Genomic DNA, 25900 nt, shown 5'->3' with positions numbered 1-25900 from the left:
CAAAGAAAGGAGAAAAGAAATGACTGTGAAGTTAATTGAGAACAGAGCGCGGCCGGAGCGACTAATCAAACACAGCTCTGGCAACAACCTTCACTCAGCTGAGTCCAAAACATTCTCTGCCCCTCTCTCTCTCTCTCTCTTTTACTCTTTTCACTGACTCAACCAGAGTTCAGCCCGTCATAAAGCTGGACAGGCATCTGTTGACAATCGTAACTGAGAGAAAATGTGCAGACTGTAGAGAAACAAGCAGAGAAACAACCCCAAGCTTACTATATGTATTACTGGCATAAAATAAACAAGCATTGCTCCTGTCTGAAGCACCTGTGTCCTGTACAAGAACCACAGAAACCTGAGGGGGGCATTACTCACAATCACTCAGATTATGTAAGTACCAGTCACCAAAAGTCACATGGCAAAGGCCAATGAATCATAACAGCCATTAAGAAACAAAAGGTCAAGTAACTGAAAAAATTGAAGTCACATACTATAATTTAACATCTGCTCTCTGTCCAAATGTTCACCAGAGAATATTTCACCTTTACATAATTAATCTACTTAGACTTCCGCAGGGATTAGTTTACTTAGCAAGAATCATAAATATTTTGTTTTTCATCAAGTCCTTTTTTTTGACTCTAATGATGATTTTTTTTTTTTTATGTTTGCTGTTGTATACACACTGAGGTCATTCCTGCACAATGAGCTTCCTGCTCGCCGTGACTGACAGCTAATGCCTGGACGCTGGAGCATCTGCAATTCTTCTTAAATGTGTCTTCTCCATTTGCATCTTTGAAATCAAGACGAAAATGTTGTAAAGTGTGAACAGATGTAGATTTATGATGCAGACGGGGCTTGTAAATAAAGTTTAAGTGTCAGCTCGGAGAAAGAAAAGTTTGATGGACAGAAGCATGTCTTTAGTGATGGTCACTGTGATGTGCTCTATACAAGAGTCCTTTACCTCTTCACTTCTACTGACTTTGCACTGACACATGCTGATCCCATTCACCGAGAAAACAAGAACTCTCTGTGGCATTAGTCATGGTCTTTTACCAACAGATGACTGAATTCATTAAAGTTTCTCGCCTGAGGAGCTGTAGGATTGTATCTCTTCTTGTTTTAACCATTTCAATTACTATTACAGTTTGAATTACATATTTCAATATTTGGGGAGAGAAGACACCAAAGGAAGACAATTAGATGAGTAAATCTTTGAATATATATTACAACAAGTGTCCTTAGCAGTCAATAAATAGTTTTGTTTTAATACTGTTCACAGCAAGCCATTTTGCAGCTGAGTTTCTCAGTGTGTGTCCGCTTGTCAGTTTGCAGGCAGAAAATTAATAGGCAAAAGTCAGGGTTTATACTTAAAATGAAGTACTTCAAATTTACTTTTTACAAATTTAGAGTATTTCAAAGTGATCTAATCTGATAAACATAACTACAAGGCATGATAAAATAAAGATATAAACATTAACATTGATTTTCTTTAAAGCTGCTTTGAAACAACGTGTATTGTGAATTGAAACGGAGATGAATTGACAATTCTAAGTATAAGAAAAAACAGGAAAACAGTACGTTTAAATGGAAATAAACAAAATATTTAGTTGATACTTAAAATATGTATTTGTATTTATAAATTGGGCAAGATGAGGAAGTTCACTTACTGATTGATAGACATCAAACACTTTCATAGAAAATCATCGCTAAAAGCAAGCCAGGGATCTGAGAAGGAAGCATAGAAAACATTTACATTTACATTTATGCATTTAGTGGACGCTTTTATTTGACCCACAGAGACTTACAAATGAGGAACGCTACAAACTCAAAGTATGGATCCTCTTAGAGAGCAGCCACTCTATTAAAACATTTTTGTCATTGTCCAACTCTTTGTGGCTCACGGATCCATGAAGAAAGACACTTAAGGTTAGCCGCAGTACAGCGGCACCCTGTCTGTATGTCTGGGTCACACTTCACCTAGACTCGCTCTGCTGCCTCTGTAGTGCCACTGCCGCAATCTAACAGTCAGCAGCTTTTTAAGAAGTCACAGACGGATCCGTGATCCCGAAACATCCTTACAAGTAACTGCTGTGACCTTCTTTCAAACAAATAAAAGAGCTGTCTAGTCGTAACCTTTTTTCCTGCTCTTAGAAGTCAGGGGATTTTAAGCAAGAAATGTTCTTGTTCACTCCGCTGCCTGAGGCACATGTTGGGCTTTGTGGTTTTAAGTTTCAGTGACAAAATAAACTTGTCTGCACTGTCTGAGCTCGCTTAATATTTATGAATGAGCAAGACCGTAGTTTGTGTTCTTTGCTGTGACTGTTGTTTCTCGCGTTCAGGCGTGCAACATTATTCGTAAAAAAATTATGTTTAAACTTTCAGAACGAGTTTTGACTCATTGCAAATAACTTATGCTTGGAGCGATCAAGATATGTTATGACATTTATATTGCTTTTCTGGGAAACACACAAGCTTGTAAGCCATGATGTCCTTTCATTTTGACTGCTATCAGGCCATGACTCTGTCCTGTTATTAACCCCTGCAAGCAACCCTGTGCATTCCACTGTTTGATTTAGAGGGAATTAGGAATTTGGTCTCATATAACAGGATGCATCACTTCATGATGGCAGCAGACAGGCTTTCAGTGCAATAGGGCAATCAGTGTCCTCTCTGCAGGCAAGTCCTCTGGGTTCGGTGTTGTTGATTGATGTGTGCAAAAGACCCCTATGCTCTGATCTACTCCCACAAAACCCCCCTGAATATCCATAACCTGCTGACTATCTCTGTCGTCACTCTGACAAAATACAGCTTTTAGACAATGTGAAACTGGAAAACTGCATAAACAAATACATTCTAATGACGCAATCTTTTAATGACAACCAATTTGCGAAGCCTTCTCTTCTTTATTTGATGCTACTGCAGTCCTCCTTATTCAGAAACACTTTATAAAGACTGTTTATTTTGAAGAAAAATAATTCAGATTAGTTGGCGATCATATGAAAGATTACATCAGTGCCTGCTCTAGCTTCTTTGTAGGCCAGGTGTCAGGTTCTCAAAAAGCGCTGAAGTGTCCTGCCAAAATTCAGGCTTTTACGGGAATTCTAATTGTACACCAGCCCTCAGTGTTGAGCAACCACTTGAAAAAAGACAAAAAAAGAGACAAAACGAACAACCAATGAAGACTCGCGGACATAGAAATGGAGGCAGGATAAACATGAAGTATATACAAATATATATATTATTCTGTATATATATATATATATATATATATATATATATATATATATATATACATACATACATACATACACACACACACACACACACACACACACACACACACACACACACACACACACACACACACACACACACACACACACACACATATATATATATATATATACCCTATATTTTTATATCTAAAAAATTTTTAGGGTCAGTTACACTTTTTTATTTAGCAAGGATGCATTAAATTGATCAAAATTAACAGTAAAGATTTTCACGTTGCTTGTAAAAATAAATATTTCAAATAACTATTCTGTTTTTACTTTCTATTCATTATAGAATCCCGAGAAATGTTAATTTGATATTATTAGATTTAAACTGTTACTTATATTTCAAAATAATTCAACAAATGTAGCAAGAGACCTCTTTCCCCATACATACCAACCCCAATCTTTTGAAAAGTTATTTCATATATATATATATATATATATATATATATATATATATATATATATATATATATATATATATATATATATATATATATATGATAAAAAAGATGGCCAACTGTTATAATTAACAAAAAGTATGAAAATAATTTTGAATGTAATTAGAATCTAGATGATGTTAGAATTTTAAATAAATTTAAATGTAATTCACACCAATTACTGATAAACGAACAGCTAAAGTAAATACTTCTAACTTCTGAGAGCTCTTTTTTTTCAGAATTCAGGTTCTCCAGATCTTCCCATGGGTTACTGATGTCAAGAACTACTGGAACACTGCATTGTCTTTACTATCAAGTGAAGAATTGATGCTTTCTGTGTGTCAGCAGTGAAAGGCTGTCACTACTTTTCGTTTGGTTCTGCTCCATCTGTTGATTGGCCTAACCAGTGGTCAAAGCAGGAAAAAAGTTTGTGACACAACAGAAGAGGTAAAGGAGCAGGCACAAAGGCACAGCCGGTTGGTCCCTTGCCATTTCATACCCACAATAACCCAGCAGAAGTGCCCCCTGCTGGGCTCCATACCTCAATGGCTCCCTCACCCCAGGATGAGTCGTGCATGTGAGCTATAATCTGGGACTTTAAAACTGTGCTCTCTCTCATAATGTGTTCAGCCAATTCGTTTTCTCCTAGGACACACTGGTATGTTGTCTCGCATTCTTCTTAAGATCTTGAAAAAAAAAGGAAATGTGAAAAGACCTACAGCTCTATGGGAGCTCAAACTTTTGAAAAAAATGATGAGATGTTCATCTTCATTTAAAGATCACATATTTTAATTTAGCACTGTCCTTCAGAATATATGTACATGTTTTCCAGAAGACAAAATATGTCAAATAAACCAGTTCAAAAGTCTACACCCCCCCAGATTTTAACAGATCATTTTGCCATCAAAATGACCTTTGCATATTCTGCAATAAGTACTGTATGTAAATTTATGAGCAGAACTGTTATGAAAATGACTAATTTACAGTGTATCTAATAAAAAACAACAACACCCTTATGACAGATAGCTGAAAAATTCAAAAATTAAGTTTAAAAAAAAAAAAAAAAATATATATATATATATATATATATATATATATATATATATATATATATATATATATATATATATATATATATATATATATATATATATATATATATATATATATATATATATATATATAAAAGTTAATGGTAGATACTACCATTTATGAAAATACTGGCCAACCAGAATTAAACCAAGAAGGATTCTGAAAAGATACTTCATCCGGTCTACCAAAGAAATGTGAGAATGTTATGGCACTTTGAGCACTTTGGTCTGTTTGATGTGCATTGGTGTCTGACTGTGTCCGATTGTATCGTATTGAAGATTTATGATTCAGCCAAGCATCTGAGTGCGGTTGAACAGTTGTGAACGATTATGGTGAACAGTAAATCTCAGTGCCGTGCTCATGCTTCAGGGGAATGGAGCAGGTTTGTCATGTTTTTCTAGAAAAGTGTAGCAAATGCATTGCACAGAGAGGGTAAACTGAGATCAGCCAACACAGACCAACACATCAGCTGAGCTCAACAGATGACACGGTCACCACCACACCAAATCTAGCCTGCAGAGTCAGACAAACAGCAGAGTTGCTTAAGAAATACACTCACTGGCAACTTTATTAGGTACACCTTGTTAGTACCAGGTTGCACCCACTTTTGCCTTCAGAACCGCCTTAATTCTTTCGTGGCATAGATTCAACAAGGTGTTGGAAACATTCCTCAGAGATTATGGTCCATTTTGACATGATAGCATCACGCAATTGCTGCAGATTTGTCGGCTGCACATTCATGATGCGAATCTCCCATTCCACCACATTCCAAAGCAGCTCTATTGGATTGAGATCTGGTGACTGTGGAGGCCATTTGAGTAAAGTGAAGTCATTGTCATGTTCAAGAAACCAGTCTGAGATGATTTGAGCTTTGTGACATGGTGCATTATCCTGCTGGAAGTAGCCATCAGGAGATAGGTACACTGTAGTCATAAAGGGATGGACATGGTCAGCAAAAATACTCAGGTAGGCTGTGGCGTTTAAACAATGCTCAGTTGGTACTAAGTGTGCCAAGAAAATATCTCCCACACCACCATCAGCCTGAACCATTGAGATAAGGCAAGATGGATCCACGCTTTCATGTTCTTTATTCCAAATTCTGACCCTACCATTTGAATGTTTTTCCAATCTTCTATGGTCCAACTTTGGTGAGGCTGTGCGAATTGTAGACTCTGTTTCCTGTTCTTAGCTGACAGGAGTGGCACCCGGTGTGGTCTTCTGCTGCTGTAGCCCATCTGCTTCAGGGTTAGAAGTGTTGTGCATTCAGAGATGGTATTCTGCATACCATGGTTGTAACAAGTGGTTATTTGAGTTACTGTTGCCTTTCTACCATCTCTAACCAGTATGCCCATTTTCCTTTAACCTCTGACATCAAGACATTTACAGCCACACAACAGCCGCTCAATGGATATTTGTAAACTCTGGAGATGGTTGTGCATGAAAATCCCAGTAGATCAGCAGTTTTTTTTAAAACTAAGACCAGCCCGTCTGGCACCAACAACCATTCCACATTCAAAGTCACTTAAAGCTCCTTTCTTCCCCATTCTGATGCTTTGATGGTTTGAACTTCAGCAAGTCATCTTCACCACATCTAAATGCCTAAATGCATTGAGTTGCTGTCATTTTGTGTTACCAAAATGTCAATTTGTGTTACCAAGCAATTGAACAGGTGTACCTAATAAAGTGGCCGGTGAGTGTATACCTGTAACATTGGCTAAAAATACTTGTGAATAGTGTTTGGGGTTTATGTCACACGCTTTAAACTCTATTGTTTTTATATAACTAATAGCTTCTCTAAACCTTATTTATTCTCTTGAATTGGGCAAAACGTTTACATAATAAAGTTGGCAATGCATTAGAACCTTTTGGATGAATCTCCAGTTACAGATCATACAGGACTATTTATCCCTGACAGTTCTGTACTAACAGGATATGATAGTTTGATAAAAATGGCAGGGACATTACTTTCAGATTGAGCAACCCTTGAGAACAATGTTTACTGGCATTAGAGTAAGAGCCCTGCATGTTTTGATTAGCTTTCTTGTTTAAACCACAAGCTTGTTAGAGCAAAGACAGAATGTTAACAATGGAGATCGCATCATTGAGCCAAAATGCTTTACGTAAGCTTAAATTATTCCATTGATATTTGGAGATTCAAATAAATCCACTGGCCCAAGGGAGATACATTGTTGTTTCAAACATGTTTCATTATATAAAATTATTGATGTGGCACCGTATCCTGTTGACTTTTTACATTGGCCTCATATTTAAAGTTTTTTTTCAACGCTATAAAATCATATAGTGGCATTTAACGTTGATGGAAAAATCAGTGAAGCCTGAGCTTTCAACCTATACATTGAAAAAAAGCCCCTTAAAACCCTTATAGAATTAACTGATATGAAATGCGCTATTGCTCAAAAATGTGTCTAGACAGTGTAGAGGCTGTGACAATGTTTTATTATTATGCAAAAATAAGCAATGAAGCAATATTGTTTAAAAATATTATATTTTATTAAGCAAGGATGCATTAAACTGATAAAAAGTTACAATAAAGAATCTTATCCTGTTACAAAAAAAGTTTTTCAAACAAATGCTGTTCTAATGCACTTTTTAAAGAATCCTGAACTCTTCAAAGAACTCTGAAAACAAGCATAATGGTTTCCATGATAATAAATAAGAAACATTTCTTGAGCAGCAAATCAGCACATTAGAATTTTTAATAAAGAATTCAACTTTGCATCAATAAATGCTATATTTAAGGCATCTGAAGACATTCAGAAAGAAGCATTATTCAAAAACCTTTTTCTGTTAAAAAATCTGGAATACATGAGAGTGAGTAAATGATGACATTTACATTTTTTTTGTGAACTATCCCTTAAAGCATAAACCTAATCAGATTAAATGCAGTACTGTGAAATGGGAGGGAAATGGATTGTGAAATGTGATACAAATAATGCAATTTACTGAAAACTTATTTTTAACAAAGAAAAAAAAGAACCAAACCAAATTTCCGACACGTCAGAATTCTTAAAAGTGTGGTAAACATACATCCTACATTATTTTACTTCTGGGAGCAACAGAGACCTTTTCGAAAGGGATGATACCAAAGAAATTTAGTCAGTGAATCACAGACCGCAGCCAAGAAACAATATCGCTCTACATTAACCATCAATGATGAGAAAACAGTGGGAAAAAGCCCTCCGCACACCCCAAGCTTTAAAATAATCTGCTCTTCTGCCATTATTTTGTGACTGTGTATGACATAGTTGTCCTTTCAAAGCTCCATAGTCATTTTTGCGGCTGCGGTTAAACATAAAACGCTACATGGAGATTCTAGACGGTACGTTGTGTCCTGTGGGACAGTGTTTCCCGTTCTACCCCATTGCTAGATGCAGATGTTGCCTAGATTACATTCTGATTACAGCTATTGAATAGAAGATGTGGCATGGGGTTTAACTGCAATCTCTGCAATTAAACAGCATTCGAGTGGACATGTTCAAGTTTGACTAAAGAGAGGGATAAATTTCATTTGTTGTCATCTTTAAGTCCTTTAGAAGAGACTCTTGCATGCTAAAACCATGTGACAATTTTGATTACCACATTATCATCAACCCATTCCTCATTTTCTTAAAAAATCAAGAGTAGAAGAGAACGTGGCCAACTTTCAGGGGATTTAAAAGCAGAAGTGTGAAGTTTAAACTTTTGTAAAAAACACTTAAACACTTGTGTAAAAACGTTTGTTACTTGAACTGTAATGCTGTTGAATAATCACATAACTCATTTTAAGGTTTATGGTGATTCGTTTGTCATGACAAAGCTGTAAAATGGAAAACTTTACAAGAAAAATGTGAATTAGTGATTTTTTTTAATGCTAAAATCATCATCATGTGGCTGTATAAAGAAAATGAGGGTCAAGAGGAAATAACATTTTTTGGTAATCAGCATTATGACACAAATGTTGTTAATTGAGCTTAACTTGTACCAAGCCCAGAATATTTCTTTAAGTGATCCCTGCTGGAAGATTGTCTGTACAAACACTGGCTGGGAGATTCATTCCCCTTGATCAGCTGATTTTATTCGTCTCAACTCATCTTCATCAACTGTGGTTGCCATAGAGCCAATGATATAGAACATAATGTGATTTCCCTTCTCTCAGCACAAAGAGCCATAGCAGATGTTGTGCACACATTCCCACAAGAAGCTTAAACAGCTATTCAAAGCCATAAGGTGGTGAAAAACATAACATAATCGATCTAATCCTATAAAAATGACAGGAACAAGAAAAGTGGAAAGATTAAGCAAGAATAAGAATCGTATTCATGAAACTGCTCTCATGTGATTCCTGTTGTTGGCTGATTAACTATCAGCAATCAGCGCATCGAGTCGTCTAGTCCCACTCAGAGGTGCATATCTTCAGCCAACCCCCTCATTTCCATCTCAGTCTGACAGTAAGAGATCTGTGCGAGACTGCGAGATGTACAGGACAAACAGCGCAGAGGCATCCTGCCGAGAATCCATTCACAAGACTGCCCTGTGACTCATTACCAACATAAAGGAAGAAAATCATGGGGCACATTTACAATCTGGCTCCCATAGAGGGAAGACCGGGGTTGGTTGTCACATGGAGATGCTGTATCTTAGTAACTATAACATTTTGAATAAAGAGTCCAAATTCTTTTTCTAATAGTTGTCATGGTTCTAATAGTTTTTCTAATAGTTGTCATGGTTCTAAGAGTTTTTCTAATAGTTGTCTTTGTTTTAAACACTTAAACAATTCAAATGTCATCATACTTTAGCTAAATAAAAAAAAGTGAAGACAACTCTTCAGGCAGAAGTCAATCATTCAATGAGATTTTAACTAAAAGGTTGAACAGTGTTCTCAGAATAAGGACATTTTCCATAAATGTCAGGTTGAACAGCTTACATTTTGATTGGGTTAAGTAGTCACATGTGATTTATATGTTGCAATTTTATTCAAAATGTTTACATTTTTTCACATTTTCAAAAAAAAATGTATTACTTTTTTCAGAATGGTTTAGAATTTAAATAAATAAAAAAAATACAATTAAAATATATAACACTAAAGGCTGTTAAATAGACTGTGACAACTGTGGAAATGTCCAATATATTTTGGCCGCTAACATTTTAATTGTTGTACCTATACCAAAATACCTTTTAAACATATAAGAAATATTTATATAAAGTTAAAAGTTTGACAACTAGCCATGTATCTGCTATTACAGATTCTATAATGGACCTATTTTTAATTAATAGTTAAAAATTTCTATCATGTGTTTAAAATCATTGTGGTGCTTTAGGAGTTTTTTTTTTTTTTTTTTTTTGGGCAGACTGATGGAACAAAACAATATTAAGAGCCGTAAAGAAACACATTAAAAACAAAATGTCTTTTAGCCAAAACAATACTATGAAACTGAATTACAACTAGCAACTTAGATTGTTTCAATACAAATTCAATGAACTGTCAATTGTTTCAATACAAACTAATTGTGTTAAACACAACATTGACATAGATATGGTGGCCCTGGTGGCTGGTGTGTCTGGGAGGGACTCCATCACTCTGCAGGCATATGGGGGGCATGGAGTCTGCAGGGCTGGATTTAGACCCTGGAAGGCTCTTCTTGTGTCAATGATAACACTTCTGGTTTCCCCTGTTGGCTGCATGTTTACTTAACTCAGGGTGCTCCACTGCAAGAGCCCCAGCGCTCCATGTGGGGGGCGACTAAGACGGGGCAAGATCTGAGGACGACCTAACACCTCTTGTAAATGGAACTTCCCTCATTACAGTCAGATGATAATCAAAAGGGTTAATGAGTTTTAATCCAAAATTACTTAATGAATATTCCTATTCCATGGCTTTGAAATGCTCTATTGTGAGTAATGAGGTTCTAATAGTTTAAGATTATTTTTAACATTTTAAAAAAATGAAACCTTGAAGATACAATTCTTGTTAATAGCACATTCAGATCAAGATCATTCAGTACAATCACTTCATTCCTCACAAGCACTGCACCGTGAAAAAGTTAAAACCAGAATATTATCATCGCAAAGCAAATCCATCCGCTATTATTCAAAAACACACGGTTGGTCTATAAACCGTAGAACAAAACACACAAATGCTTTAAACAATTATGATGGCTTTCTTAAAATATGTAAACTTATAAATATGTTAAGATATGTAGAAAATGTATAATTTATGAGTGGACTACACTGTAAAAAATATATATATAAAACAAAGATTACTAGAGCAAAAGTATTTCAGTATTTCTACTTCAAAACATTTTATTCAGTACACTTTCAATTCATTTGTAATTAAAAATAAATAAAAATAAATTACTAGTATTTTCTGAGTTCACATTTTTGTGCACCTTTTTTGCAGTGTAGTTAATTTTAAAAAAAATCTACACTACACTATATACATCCTTATCAAACTGATCATAACAATTAAAATTTATACTGGATGTTATGATCCAAATGGTTTACAAGACACAACTTGAATTGATTTGCATGCACTAAAAGCATACAAATAACCTACAGGTGGGCAAAGAGTGGAATATGTTGTTAAATCTAGAGACTAGGAAAACAAAGCAGGCTATATATCAGACGCTGCCTGAACATTTAGAAAGTGTTCTGATGAGGCTATAGAATTAAAGTGAAAACTATAGAACTTTCTGCTTCCGTCTCCCGTTATCCATTGGCCAACTAAGAATGTGCCTGCAGAACCTCAGGGTGGGTGTGAAGTCTCCCACCAGTGTCACCTTGTAAAATGACATCTGCATTCACCTCCGGCTTTTGAAGAGAGGAAAGCTGAGCACTCAAAGACTTTAACAGCATTTAAAAGTTAGTTTAAACACAGAGTTACTAAAACTTAGAATGACAGCAAGAAACTAGACACAAACATTTAAAAGCTTCAAAATATCATCTAACACTGTTTATTCAAATTTTTTTAATTAGATATACAAGCTAAAAGGTCTTAAGCTTGAACTAAAAATGACAAAAACAAAAGTAAAATCTACATAAAATCTAGACTGCCTCACCACTTACTAATGTGTCAGTTTAATTAAATGTGAGCGTGATTAAATGTGTGCCAACACTTGAACCCCTCACTGCACTGGCAAACATGGGCCACTGAGCAGCAGGTTTGACCCGGTGAGCTGGGTCTGTTCAGAGTAATGTTACATGAGAACTCACCCCTCTCCTCACGAACTTCATTACAGGACAAAAGTCTAGCACAGTATAGCTATATCCCTGGAAACTGAGAACACATCTGTGTCCTGTTATACAAACTAATACACCCCCTTCCCCATCAACATCACCTCACTCTGATTTAACTGGAAGGCTTGGTGGAAAGTTCTGGCCCGATATAAAACTAATTGTTCGCTCTCCCTTTTTCACTTTCTCTGTTTCCTTTTAGGAGCAAGATGAAACAGTAACACAGATTTATTGATTTATTTATTTAAATTAAGTTTGTTTATTTTGCTAATTCAAGGGATGCAATTGATCCATTTCCAAAACAGTCATTATGAACATAAGCTGTGAATCAGAATTCATGTAAACGACTATTTTAGTCTATGGAACTTGGAGAAGCCAGAGGTCTACATCTGTTTGCCTTTAGTCAGGGTAAACTCTGTGAATAAGTTGGTGGGTTCTGTGGCTGAATTTGAGAAAATAAAGAAATACACAATATTGCAACTGTGAAAACACAAATAGATAAAGACTTGAGAATTGAGAAGGTCAATGATGTGAATAATCTAGCAAGTAAAACACATTAAGAAATGCAATGCATATGAATGACTTTCCTTTTATGATGAATATGGTTTCAATTTCTGAATTTTTTTTTTGTGGGGTTAACGTAAAAATGTCTAGACATTGTAACTAAGTAGAGGCTGTAAAAATATATTTAAAAAGACTGATTTTTTTTTTTTTTTTACATTTTTGACAACTAGTGTGACAATGTTTTATTATTATGCAAAATAGGCAATGAAGCAATAGTGTTTAAAATAATATTTAAAATAGATAAAAACACATCATTTTGTTGTTAAATCCACATTTTCTTGAAATTGCATAAATGTTACACTTATTGAAAACAGGACATGTTTTGAACTATATTTATAAATATTTTATATATTTTATGAATGCATGCTCATGTTTTGGGTCACAATATTCACCACCAAACTCCAAATATTACATAAATCATGAATAAAAAAAAAAACAGTTCCATTGAAAAAGCGAAGTAATCTAAAATTTGGTGCCAGAAATGGAATAGAGGCTTTCTGCAGTGCCAATAGCTGACAAATCAGCGTGGGAACACCCACTTTCTCCTTTTGAAGGTGGGGGTATCTGGAGTAGACGCTGTGCGGGGATTTAACTCAGAGACGCGGTTGCTGCTGTCACAGTTGCTCCTGGATTCTACATTGTGCGGATCTCTTCTTCACACTGCAAACATGGCTCTGAAAGTGATCGTAATATTCGCTCTGATGGCGGTCGTTATTCATGCACCGGTTTCAAATGGTGAGTTGTTGTTTAACAGATATTTAGCAAATGTTTACATTGTTAAATTTTTTTTTTTTGTGCATAAAGCGTAGATGCGTATTTGGTATGCTATTTCGCAGTCCGTTCATTAAAGACCTTCAATGCAAATATTGCAAACTTAAAAAAATAACGTTTTTTTTACGGTAACGGGCACCTGTTTAAGATACGACGCGTATTTCATTGCATTTACGCATTTTTATTTAAAAAGTGTTTATTAAATTCAAAACGGTTTTATTTATTAGTAGTGCAATAACCTACGGATTTTTGTTTCTAAAACCCACGTGGGTAATTCACACTAGTTGGTTAAAAAAGTTGTTTTCATGAAACGTAAGTGATTTTCCACATATTCGAGATCTACTGACTTGCATGCGGTCAGGAGAGCAGAAAAGCCACTGTCACGGTGTTGATTAATCTGTGTATTTGTCGCCCTCGTTGTTTTCTCTCAATTACCCACAAATTAAAGGATAAAACAGAACCGCAGAGATAGCGCCAGTCTTTACTTCAATCGAGCCAGCGCGCGCGGCTGTAACTCGCTCGCGCGTTTACATGACAATAAGAATAGATTACCAGAGATGTCATTAGCATTTTACAAGTGGACTAACGTGGATAGAGCTCCGTTAAGTCGCAGGTACTTAACACCTTTGGCCTCTTGTGAGTGGGCAATGTCCGTTAGTGTGTTTGCGTACGTGCGCTGTGCAGTCTTCACATAGGCTACAATATAAAGCTGCTCGAGCTGTGAATTCTCGGCTTCCTTGAGCGTGTAACAGATCCGAGCCAAATGGAACAATCCCCGCGCTGCCATACAATTCGCATGCTTTATTTGCAAAAACATGAAGACTGTTGCAATAAAGTGTTTACGTGCGCACGTTACAATTCATACAGCCAGTTTAATCTCCATTTAGTTCACTTAAAAATAAAGTATCAGTGCACTAAGCATTTCACATAAAATGTACTGTAAATGCACGCTAAACCGTTTAAGCATATCGCCTACCCCCGTTTATACCTTATAATATTATAAACTGAATGCAGTATTTTTATTCACAGTTAAAATTTATAGAGCACATAATATAATCACATCTGTATTATATAATAGACACCAACTATCTGGTTTTGTACGTTTTAGAAAAGCCATTAGAGGAAAAATGCACCTCCAGTGTGTCTGATAATTGTGCTGGTTGTTATTAGTGTGTTGCAATAGTAAGTTTGGCAGACTAGAATTATTACATAATGGATTTTGAAAATTAACCAAATCTTTTAAGTTTCATTTTAAGTCAAGGATGCTATTTTTTTTATAAAGCATCTGTGGTGTTTGCTCAATTAAAATGCCAGGCAAAACTGATTTGCAATTGTGTACTGTCATCAAACTTTATTATCCATCATGATTTTGTTCAACGTTCACATGCACTGAATTAAAACCATCACAGCAAACAGCTGAATTGAGTTTTTCTTCCATTTTTCTCTTAATTCTTCTCCAGCCAAGCCCATCAGCCTGGTAGAGAGATGCTGGTGCCGTTCCACAGCCAACACAGTCCCACAGAGAAGCATTCGCGAGCTCAAGTTCGTCAACACACCCAACTGCCCCTTCCAAGTCATGTGAGTATCTGCACTAAACAGTCTCTTTCCGACTTCTGATGAGGTGTCTGCCTGACCCAGAAACACATCACTTCACCCCATCAATCTCCAAATACTGAAGGGACACTGAATGGGGCAGGAATTGGCCTCCCGTCTAGCATTATACTGTTGGACAGGCTCTCACAATTGCATACATCCAGGGGGAAATGCTATGGGAGGGGGTAGGACCTTTAAGCATAGATGCATTTGTATTTTGTACAGGAAAACCGCATCATAGGCGTCCAAAAGAGTTCCTCTTCGAGCTCTTTCTCACACATGTAAAGGGCTTGAATGATATGCTTAGTCTCACACCATAGCCTTGCATGTTGATGAGAACTATCCTCCCTGTATGTTTCCACTTCTGTTGAGTGAAGTGTTCAAAACAGCTGCTTTATTTGGATTTTTTTAACAAAGATTAATTGCAGTGCCGTGTCAAAGTCCATTACAAACCTCACTTAATTTCCATACCATAAACGCTCACCAAAGTGTAAACAAAGACTTAAACTGTGTCAAAGGGTCAGCGAGATAAAAACAGCTGGTCATACTCAAAAATCACAAACCGACCAACAATTGACACAAAAGCCAAAGGCAAAGCCCTGGAGAACAGATCAGAACCTGATTCCCAATGCTCAAGAGCCCCTGATACTTCAAATCTGCATTGATGAGTGATGCTGGTAACACTATCTACCAGTGTTTGCTGTTGGCCTTGGCTTGCTGTGAAGTAATTACTACCTGCTGTTTGCAGCCCAGACCCTCTCAAACTCCCGCTGACTAGATCGAGAAACAAATGCCAGGCCCTGATAAACTCCTGCTAGTTCAAAAGAGTCAGCTAACCAAATTAGAGGAGATCTGTGAAATGAAGATAAGTATTGATTACTTTAAATGATACAGATCTGATGACGGTGGACGCATACTTTAATTAAAGCTAATCCTGTCTATGAAGAATGTCTTCCTTTTGAAATTTTCAAGGAATTGATATTATGTAGTGCCATTTATTTGTGAGATGTCTCAGGATAATGAGAAGGACACCAACTAACAGCTGCAAGTTGAGCAGACTGTTTGTGCATGTGACAAACTATAATGTTTGCAAAAAACCCAGAGTTTAAAAAGACTAAAGAACATTTCTTAGAAAGCATTTTAGCAACAATACACATAACCAAAGCTGAGCCCAAAATTGTATTGTACACCAACTATAATGATTTTATAAAAATAAAAAAAACATGCAATAAATGATTTTCAATACTTAAATAGAAATACAATATCATATTATATGTTACTTTTTATTGTTAAAATCCTAAAATGTAATTTGATTTGTCCTTCTATCATAAAAATATCTTCATCAAAATCCAAACATTGGATTTTAACCTGATTAGGTTTTACTTTACATAAGAAAGAGTTTAATGATTTGTTTGTGTCAGTTGTAGACGATTTGAAACAAAAGGTTCACCTGTGCTGACAAGACACCTATAATCTAATCTCTTTGCTGAGAGCTACAAGGAAGAGTGTGATAACAATCTGGCAATCTGTTACGACCTGTAGGGAAGACGGGAACACAGATGCAGAAAAAGCATAATCGGGGTGATGAGAGATTGCAGTGTAATATCACTTATTAGAGAGAGGAGTGACTGAGAACTAACTGCTTGGCTGAGCTTGAATGCACGACTGTTCTGCTATTGTACAGCTGATGCTGACTATGGGGTTTCTATTCTACTGCATTCAGAATCTACTCACAATGGGCCCTTGTAGCTTTACATTAGTAAGGACTGATTGCTTATAATGCATTTTGAATGTCTTAAAAGTTCAAGTTTCAGCACCAAAATATCTATATATTCAAACAATATAATGAAAACTTGCACTTTTCGCCCGCAGTGCCAAACTGAAGAACAACAAGGAGGTGTGCATTAACCCAGAGACCAAATGGCTGCAACAGTACTTGAGGAACGCCATGAACAAGTAAGGAAACACTTTTGACAAATAGGAGCAGAGAAAAAGGAGAAACGGGATAGGAAATACAGGGCCACACACAATGTGTAATTTGTCTTACAGCCTTGTTCTCACTATAAATGGCCTTAAAGAGTCACTTTTATTTCACTTAACCAAATTATATTTACTTTTCCCAGATGAAATGGTGCACTGTGTCAAATAACACAGGCCCATTGTAATAGTTTACGTAAAAGTCTCTGCTGACAAAAAGTCAACCGCACTTAAAAACACTGGTCTTTCCCGTTTCTCCAATATCTCTGCATGCCCACGAAAGCCATTCCCTGTTTGTTTGTCAGGTTTCTTTTGATTGTTTCTGTCCGCTTATAGTGCTCTGAAATATTTAACTTAAGTTGATGTGCAAGATTAGCAGCTACTGCCTTGCAAATGGAAAACATGTTCAGGCTTTGCGGCCTTGCCTTAATAGTTCCTCTTGCTGATCGTTATCATAAACGTCTAAACCAAGTAAAACAAGCTTTTGTTGTATTGAATCATGAGAAGAAGGACATTTTCCCACATCTGATCATGAGTTTGATGTATTAGATCAGAACTGGTTGCCTTCCTCTTTCATTTCACTCCCAGCTTACAAAATTGTCGTGCACACTCAATGAATTCTGGAAGTGTAGGGGGGTGAATATAAAAGTACTTATGTATGTATGACAACCCAGTAGATGCTACCTTCACTAGTGTGTTTCTACCTGTTAAACAATAATCATTGTCTAAGGGAGAGAAAAGTGTGAACTGTTCGGTCTGCACAACAAAACACTCATAGCCAGAGATGAACGATGGCTCCTTGGGGCTGAACACCCATGAATGGGCGCTGGACACTAATGAGCACATACTGTGCGGTCATTAGTACGGCTCAATAAGGGAAAGAGGAAGTTGTACATCTGCAGTTAGTGAGGGAGGGTTCTGCCATTGCAACACCTCTGATCAATGAGCTACAAAACAGATCCATCTGCTTGGATATTCGGGTCATGTGACTCGTATAAATGTAAAAAAAAGATAAATAAAATATTATCAAGTGTGTCATTAACAAATACTTTTAAACACCCATCAAACCTAATTTACTGAGCTAACTAAGTAAAAACTTAAGTTTTTCATTATTAAGTTTGATCAAATTAGTAGCTCAATTATTACACTCCTGTTTGAAAATGTAGGATTTTTTGTATGGTTTCTGGGTGATTTAAAAAAAAACTAATTACAGCTTCAGCGCAATTAAAACTAACAGCATGCAGTTGCAAATACAAACAGTCTATAAAAGTACTGTCTGTTACATTCTTGCCAGAAGCAGAATTTAGGTTTATTGTTGTAATCACTGGAGATTCAGGCTATTTAAAAATGCCCTGCTTCTCTTAACAAGTCATGAACACATTTAGTTAAAATAAACACTTAAATTCTTCAGCATTACAGTATGACTGTTTTCTCATTCTAATGTTTTGCTTCTCTTCATTGCAGAATGAAAAAAGCCCAACAACAGCAGAGCTAAGAAGTCTGCCAGATGACAAGGGAATCTGACAGCCCACCGTCACAGATATGTACCATATAGTCCTCTGGCATGCTTGCTGACCCAGCACTTAACCTGCCAAATATGCATCCCAAATAAATGACTCTGCAAACGACCACCAGACCACCGTCGCCACCCATGTAGTCTTCTCTGTTAGCGCCAAGTGCAATTATATATGTATGACTGTGTTTTTTTTTGTTTTGTTTTTTTACGTATGATATGTATATACAATGTTTTCTTATATATCGTTTTAAAAACAGTAAAGAGATATTTTTGGAGTCGTGTTTGCTCCTTGTTTGTTGTGTTATGTTGGATTAGGCAGAATGGCATTGAAATAATGAGGCATTTTGGAGCAAACATTCAAAACTCTGAAATATATTTTAATCTTAGCTGTAACAGAATGTGTGACTTCACATTGGCAGGACTGAAGTTCTGACAACTCATATGCATGCAAGTGCTTTGACACTAAAAGAAGGGCATTGATTTTCAACTATTTAGTTACGTATTTTACTAGTTCATTACTTAGATATCTGTAGCAGCATAAATTACATGTAAACGTTGTATGGCATATATGAAAAATAGTCACTTGTTTTTATTTTTGGAAAGGCAGGGTTAATTAGCCAAACAAACATGAACAATTAAGACCTTGTATAACCTAAATGGTTTCTGAATGACTTTGGGGAATGTAATTGGTTTTACTGGAAGGCATTTGTGCGCCGACAGAGTGTCTTTTGCAACATTCTGTGCATACCAAAACATCTGTGGTTGCAAATGTTAATTGACAGATCAGAGTGTGCGTAAGGAGCTCGGCGTCACAAAATAAATGTTTCTTCACGCTCAGCAGAATTAAGTCATGATCAGAGACATCAGAGACAGTTGTGCGTCAGTTAACAAAACTTAGAGAATTTACTGCAAGTAATAATGAGCTAATTCATTTATTGAATGATGAAAACTAAATCATGGTAGGCATGATAATCTTTATAAAACAGCAGTGTTAGTGGAACATCTGAGGTAGACCTTGAGGCAGAACTAATTGACGTAATGACTACCTATATATAACAATGCACTTTATAACCCTTGCGACTTTTGAAGAGAAAAAAAAACAACAAGATTCTGAATGACGTCCATTACGTAGTGAATAGTACTGGTGCTTAATGTTTTCTTTGTTTAGACGTAGTTATGAATGTAATGCCAAATTTATTAAACATTTGTATCTTCAGCATCATATTTTATTAGTTTGAGTGGGTTTATTTTATATTTTTGTGGAATATTTGACCACTATGTTTTAAGAACAGTCAAATTATTCATTTAAACATCAACAGCTGCTGAATAACTGACATGTACATGATACATGTCAATAAATACATTACAAAAAAAAAATCTAACATCTCAAAATCCCCCCAGTGAAAAATGAATCAATAATTTTGAAAATCTAAGCATGTTTCATGTTTCTCTTGGACAGCGGTTTTGTCTAGGAAAACACAATGTAAACACAAACATATAGCAAAGTATACCAATGCCTTGTACCTCTCCAAAGAAAATTTGTGTTAAATTACTGCCAACTTCATAACGTTGAGCCTTTAAAAGAACCAGACCTCACAAACGCAACCCTCAGGCACAAAATCTATAAGGAAACATAATGCCTCTACATACTCTGTGCCTCTCCTGGAGTCTGTGTATATGATGAGGGTTAGAGCCCCCCACCAGTAAAGTACATCTTGGAAAAATATCATGCACTCTTTGAAAAGGGCCATTTTCAAAAAATAAAGACAGACGCAAAGCTTTACTCATTTAAAATGCCCCAGTGCATTGATGCCAATAAACAAAACATTTCCAGGATTAAATGGAAACGTAAGAGTAGCTATTTTATATATATATTCCAACAAATTGCCAATATTCTCAACAATGTAACATAAGTAACTGTAGCATATGTCCTTCCATTCATTTTTCCCACTTAATGTGAACATTACTTCTGTGTATATGGCAGCTTAAAACACATCTGTTGTTCTTTCTTTTGTAAATCTGTATATTGATTTGATTTAGTCCCTTACGTGTTCATTTTGAAATAAATCATTATGAATTATTCTGTATGAAGTTTTACTAATGGATGCTTATGAACATACCTGTGATTTGGTTCACACCAAGGGAAAAAAAAAGGTCACCTTTTACCCATGTCTCCAACAATTAGAATTTGGATGTTAAATGAGGAAAAGGGAAATACAGATTTGAAATGGGTCAAGAAGTGCAGAAAGACTTAAAATTCACACCTTGATTCACAGCTCTTTTAAATAATCCTGGCGGCATTTTTTTGATTTACATGAGACACCGAATAGCTTTTCACCTGTCCAAACATCCACTGAGGTTTGGTGTAAAATTAAATATTTGCCTTGTACATTTTATAAGCTGTCATATTCAATTTCCCTTAAAAACGGAAAGAAACCCAATAAAAACTAAACTGTACCCTTTCTCTCAGAAGGAATAATCTCTTGCACAGCAGGGGAAATTCATTCATATTACAACTTTGCATAGCTGTCAAAATCAATATTCAGAATAAGGGCGAAATAAATTAATATTGCAAGTCATAAAATCTGGTACAAATCTATTATGAAACACGTATGCTCGGATACGGTCCAAAAGAGATTAAATCAAGTTTATATTTGAGTTACTAATTCAAAACAGAAAGACAACTGATCATTCTAATAGAACAGTATACAAGTTCATACATCTGTCATATGCATAAAATGTATACCTCATATGTAGGATTACATTTGTTTAATGCTTCTAATACTGACGAAACATACTTTTTAACATACAAATTAATTATGAAATTAAGATATTACTCATTTAAAAAAGACAAAGGGAATGTGTGACTAAACAATATAATGTGTGATAAGTTTTCTTTTTTAAACTTTAGAATGATAACCAAAAAAATGACACTTTTTTTGGTGCAAGTCAAAGATGTGGAACTTAAGACAAAACAAGAAACGTCACAGTTTCTTTGTTATTATTATAGTAAATGGAAAAAAGTTTCAGAGTTAAGTGGACACTTACAAGATTCAGTTCAACATAACTTCCGACACCCATTTCTACTTGACTGCTAATTTTGATGTTTCTAAAAGGTCACAAAAGTTGTATGAAGTCTCTAGAGGTGAGCTGGTGAACTGAACAAAAAGTTTTAAATGAACAATACAGAAACTCAAGGTTGCCTGAGCAACCGCATGTAAGAGTAATACACCAACCTACTTTGGATGAGCTTGAAAATTAGGACACTTACTGTTAAAATGGAGAAAATTGCTTTCTCAGACTTCACGATGAAATCAGGAGCAAAAATAAACAAAAGTTCTTCACAGAAGCCAAAACAATTATTAAACCAAAAGGAATGTCATTATGTGCACTTTCCAAAACCATAAAATCCCATGTGTAGTGAAAGCATGTAACTCTATTAACTTTATTAAGCATGTAATTATTCATCAAGTGGTCATTGGTTAACTTTGACACTTATGTATAACAACCTTTTTTTCAGACCCACAGTCTCAAACCACATTGTGTAAACCAATTTGAGGATGCCACATTTTATAACCTGTCATCAACTATGTGGAATGAGATACAGAATTCAAAAAGTAAGCTACAAAGATATCATCAGACAGATTAGTGGTTTGTGTGTGAGTGTCAGTTTATCTTCACCGCAGGGGATAAAGAATACACTTCAAAACGTGATAGCAATATTGTTACTTTATAAACACACACACACACACACACACACACAAAACACTTTAGTTTGAGGACCAATTCTCACAATTGCTTATTAGAAAGCATATTACTAGCATATTGGCTGTTTATTAGTACTTATAAAGCACAAATATATATATATAATATATATGGGTTTTTATAAGTACATAAATATGTAAATGTATTTGTAGTATATACATTGCATTAAATACATGTAAGTACTTAAGTACTTATTATTAACTAATGCAAATGCAATTATATTATTCTGTTCAATAATATTTATTCTTTAAAGACTGAAAATCAAACTTAAAACCTCAGTTTTAAAAAAAACTGCCATTTTTCCCACTACACTTAATTTGATACTTGTTTAATACAGCAGTCAAACATTGGCCAATTTAGGATGGCAAACACTCTGATTAAGTCCCAAGAGAACACAGAATTAGCAGTCACTCTGAACATAAATGAACATTTGAATGCACAGAACAAAGTTTTCTAAAACAAACAGACAAAAAAAGCTTTCAAAATTATTGTTTTTTGAACTGAAAAAGGAAAGTATAAAATGCATTATGAAGCATATGGTGTATAATAATTTACACTTCATAGAAGTCAGCAACAGTTAGGGTCACATCTATATAGCTATACATTTTTGGAGAAAATAACATTGCACCAACCACCATTGAACTCACTGCCAGTTAATCAACAAATACTAACATACATCTTGTCTGAAATATTCATTAAAAAGCTTTTACTGTAATCTAAACATTTTTACTCTATTTAGAGGAAGGAAATACATTACACAAGTTCAAAGAAACAGAAAAGTTTGTCTGTTTTACAAAGTGACCAACAGCAGTTTCTGTAACTATGACAAAACAAGCAAAAAACACTCTACAGTTGTGTTGCTTTCGTCAACAAAAATTATGACAAACCTTTATCACATGACGAAAATGACATGCTTGTCATGTGATGATGACTATAAATAAATGTATAATGCAGTATTGTTGACGAATAAAAATGGATAAAAATGTGGTTTACAAAATTGAAAAAACTATGCTAAAATGTCTCTTTATTTTCATTGACCCAAACGAGACTAAATGTTGTAACATCGCATTATTATTGTAACTACTCGCTGGTCATTAAACAGTCCATGTTTCCAAAGTACTGATGTCCATTTGTTTTATTTATAGATATGGAACACCTTGAAAACTACATACAAACAGAAACACAAAAAATATATAGTTTTACACACACATAACAATACGAAGGACATCAATGCAAATAAAGAAATATACATAAATTAACACTTTTACCGTGTTGGCCTGGTTACCAGCAGTAGAATGGTGAAGAGCTCTAACAGGTGTATCTAAGTTCAAATCTCATCATTCAATTTGCTGCACTTCCAGGTTAACTTCCAACAAACAAAGTTAAGTCTGACACAGAGAAAGGGACCGATGTGTGTACTTCTAACATGGTTGGTTGGTAAAATAATTGTTGTAAATTCAAATCAGAGCATCTTCCATGTCTGGAATGGATGTATTCTTGAGTTTATAAGGTAACAATAATATGATAAAATAACCTTGTTTGAAATGGGTTTGGATAAAATAAAATTTTGGTTTCGTCTATACTACTAGGTAGTGGGTTAAATAGAACTGCATGACTAAAAAGAGACTAAAATACTAAATGTCATCAGTTTCCTCAACTAAAACTAGACGAAAATAGTCATGGATAATTCTGACTAAAATATGACTAAAATGCTCAGACTTTTAGTTGACTGAACTTGACTAGAATAAAAAGAGTATGAACGTGACTAAAACAAATAAAAACTAAAATGACAGCTTCACACGTAGACTAGACTAAAACTCAAATGAAAACAGTCCGCCAAAAACAACACTACTCTACAGTAACAATCAATAATATAATGTTTTGTCAATATTACTACTAAAAGAAAAGTTTTTCGGAGTATGCTCTGGAATAATTATTTAAAAAAAATCATGAATCATGCTAAAAATTATTCATACACTTCCCTCAATCCGATCAGTGATAGTTCACAGTGGTTAATTCTCATATGATCTCTGCATCAACCCCTGCATTACATTTTGTTTAATCTTTCAAATTGCTTGAAAACCCCTCTAATTCACTCCCCAGAGGACGAACAGCAAAGGCTACTGCACTTTCTCATCGCAATCTCTCTGAAGTTGTACGATGTGGCCTATGGCCATTTAACTTACTCCATCTCCTTGCCTTATTGCAAGCATGTGCTCAAAAACGTACACAAGGTTTTGTGACAAGAACTGAGTCACAATCCACCAGGGGATCACAAGCACTCGTTGTTTCTGTATCTGATGACCCTTTATGATACAGCATGCAAACGCTTTCCCTCAAAAGGGCAATAATGATTCTGGAATGGCTCCGCTTGAAACTTTTCCAGATTGTACATAGCTGAAAGCCCAGTTAATGCCTTTAATTGTGCTCACAATGGACAGAACCTACAGAGACATAAATCAATTCTAGAAAGAAATAATTCTGCTGAATTTCTCGAGGGAAAAGCAACGATTGAACAGTGTTCTTGTGCATAATAACATCTGCAGAGTTCCTTCAAAATATGACAAAAACAGCCCCCTGTGGTTGATTTAACTATGTCTTTCATGTGTTAATGGAGGTTATTAGATTTAATGCCACACATTTTCATAGTACAGCTAAGAGTCTGAGGGATTATACACTTCTAGGCTCCACCAAGGGTGAACACAGAAGTTGGGCAAGAGGTCTGAGCAGCAGACAAAGCAATGCACAGCCAGATTCTTTTGGTGTGACTCAGGCTCTGATGGAGGCTCCCCATCCTCCAACCATGTGAAATCCCTCTTTCAGATGGCTGGTGTTCTTTTTGATCACAGTTATTCACAAGACAATAGACTATTTCATGTGGTGAAGTGACCAATAGAAAACCATTTCACTGGGGCTAACGAGGGGTGATGGGGGCCCCATTTTTGCTTCCCTTCCACACCTTAAGCTAAGAACATGATGTTGAGGAAGCCAATAATTAAGTAAGCAATAATTCTCTGTTACTCATACATATATTCATATTACTTCAAAAATAGCAGCAACACAGAAAACAATCTGAAGATATCATGACTCAAAATCTTGAGAGGCCCTATCAAACACTGAGAATAGTGAGCACTTAACTGCCGTCTAGACTAAGTAACGCTGGTCTTATGTGAATTTGGAAACATTATCCGAGGGAGTTTATAATTAAATAATGTGAATCAGGCAAAAAATCTATTCCAAAGTCATGTTTGCATGTGTGACTGTATATTATGCTTGGTCCCAATCATAACATTTTAAAAGAAGAATGAATTTGTTAATAGTGGTTAATGCATTATAGATATGACAAACTTGGAATGAACAATATGCATGAAAACATTTGGGGGTTCAGTAAGATTTGTTCATGTTTTTTTAAGTATTCTTTTATGCTCCCCAAGGCTGCATTTTTGTGATCAGTAAAAACAGAGATATTGTTAAATATTATAACTTTTTAAAATAGGCTGTTTCCTTTGCAAATATATTTTAGAATGTATTTTGTTCTTTGAGCTGAATTATCTGGCTTTTCAGCAGCCATTACTCTTCTGTGACACATGATCCTTTAGAATTCATTCTAAAATGCTGATTTGCTGCTCAAGATATATTTTTATTATTAGCCTATCAATATTAAAAACAGTTGTGCTGTCTGA

General features: G+C 35.4%; 2 protein-coding genes across 3 annotated transcripts in view; one reads left to right on the top strand and one right to left on the bottom strand.

The window, feature by feature from the left end:
* tmem72 (transmembrane protein 72) overlaps nt 1-25900 on the bottom strand; it is a 76003-nt gene that overhangs the window by 25435 nt on the left and 24668 nt on the right. The gene's annotated exons all lie outside the window — the stretch shown is intronic.
* Nucleotides 13162-25900, top strand: part of LOC127970497 (stromal cell-derived factor 1) — a 100176-nt gene continuing 87437 nt past the window's right edge. Inside the window, exons 1-4 of one of the 2 annotated variants that reach the window (XM_052573094.1) lie at nt 13162-13330; nt 14827-14944; nt 16832-16915; nt 18401-19676. In XM_052573094.1, coding sequence (XP_052429054.1) covers nt 13264-13330; nt 14827-14944; nt 16832-16915; nt 18401-18431 — 300 coding nt within the window. In that variant the 5' untranslated portion in view covers nt 13162-13263 and the 3' untranslated portion in view covers nt 18432-19676. Of the gene's footprint in view, nt 13331-14826; nt 14945-16831; nt 16916-18400; nt 19677-25900 lie in introns of those variants that run through there. The other variant, XM_052573093.1, reaches the window with a different exon arrangement.

The sequence above is a fragment of the Carassius gibelio genome, chromosome B13, assembly GCF_023724105.1.
Source record: "Carassius gibelio isolate Cgi1373 ecotype wild population from Czech Republic chromosome B13, carGib1.2-hapl.c, whole genome shotgun sequence".
NCBI classification, from domain to species: domain Eukaryota; kingdom Metazoa; phylum Chordata; class Actinopteri; order Cypriniformes; family Cyprinidae; genus Carassius; species Carassius gibelio.
The sequence above is the reverse complement of the archived record's forward strand: the minus strand, read 5'-3'. Positions and strand labels throughout refer to the sequence as shown.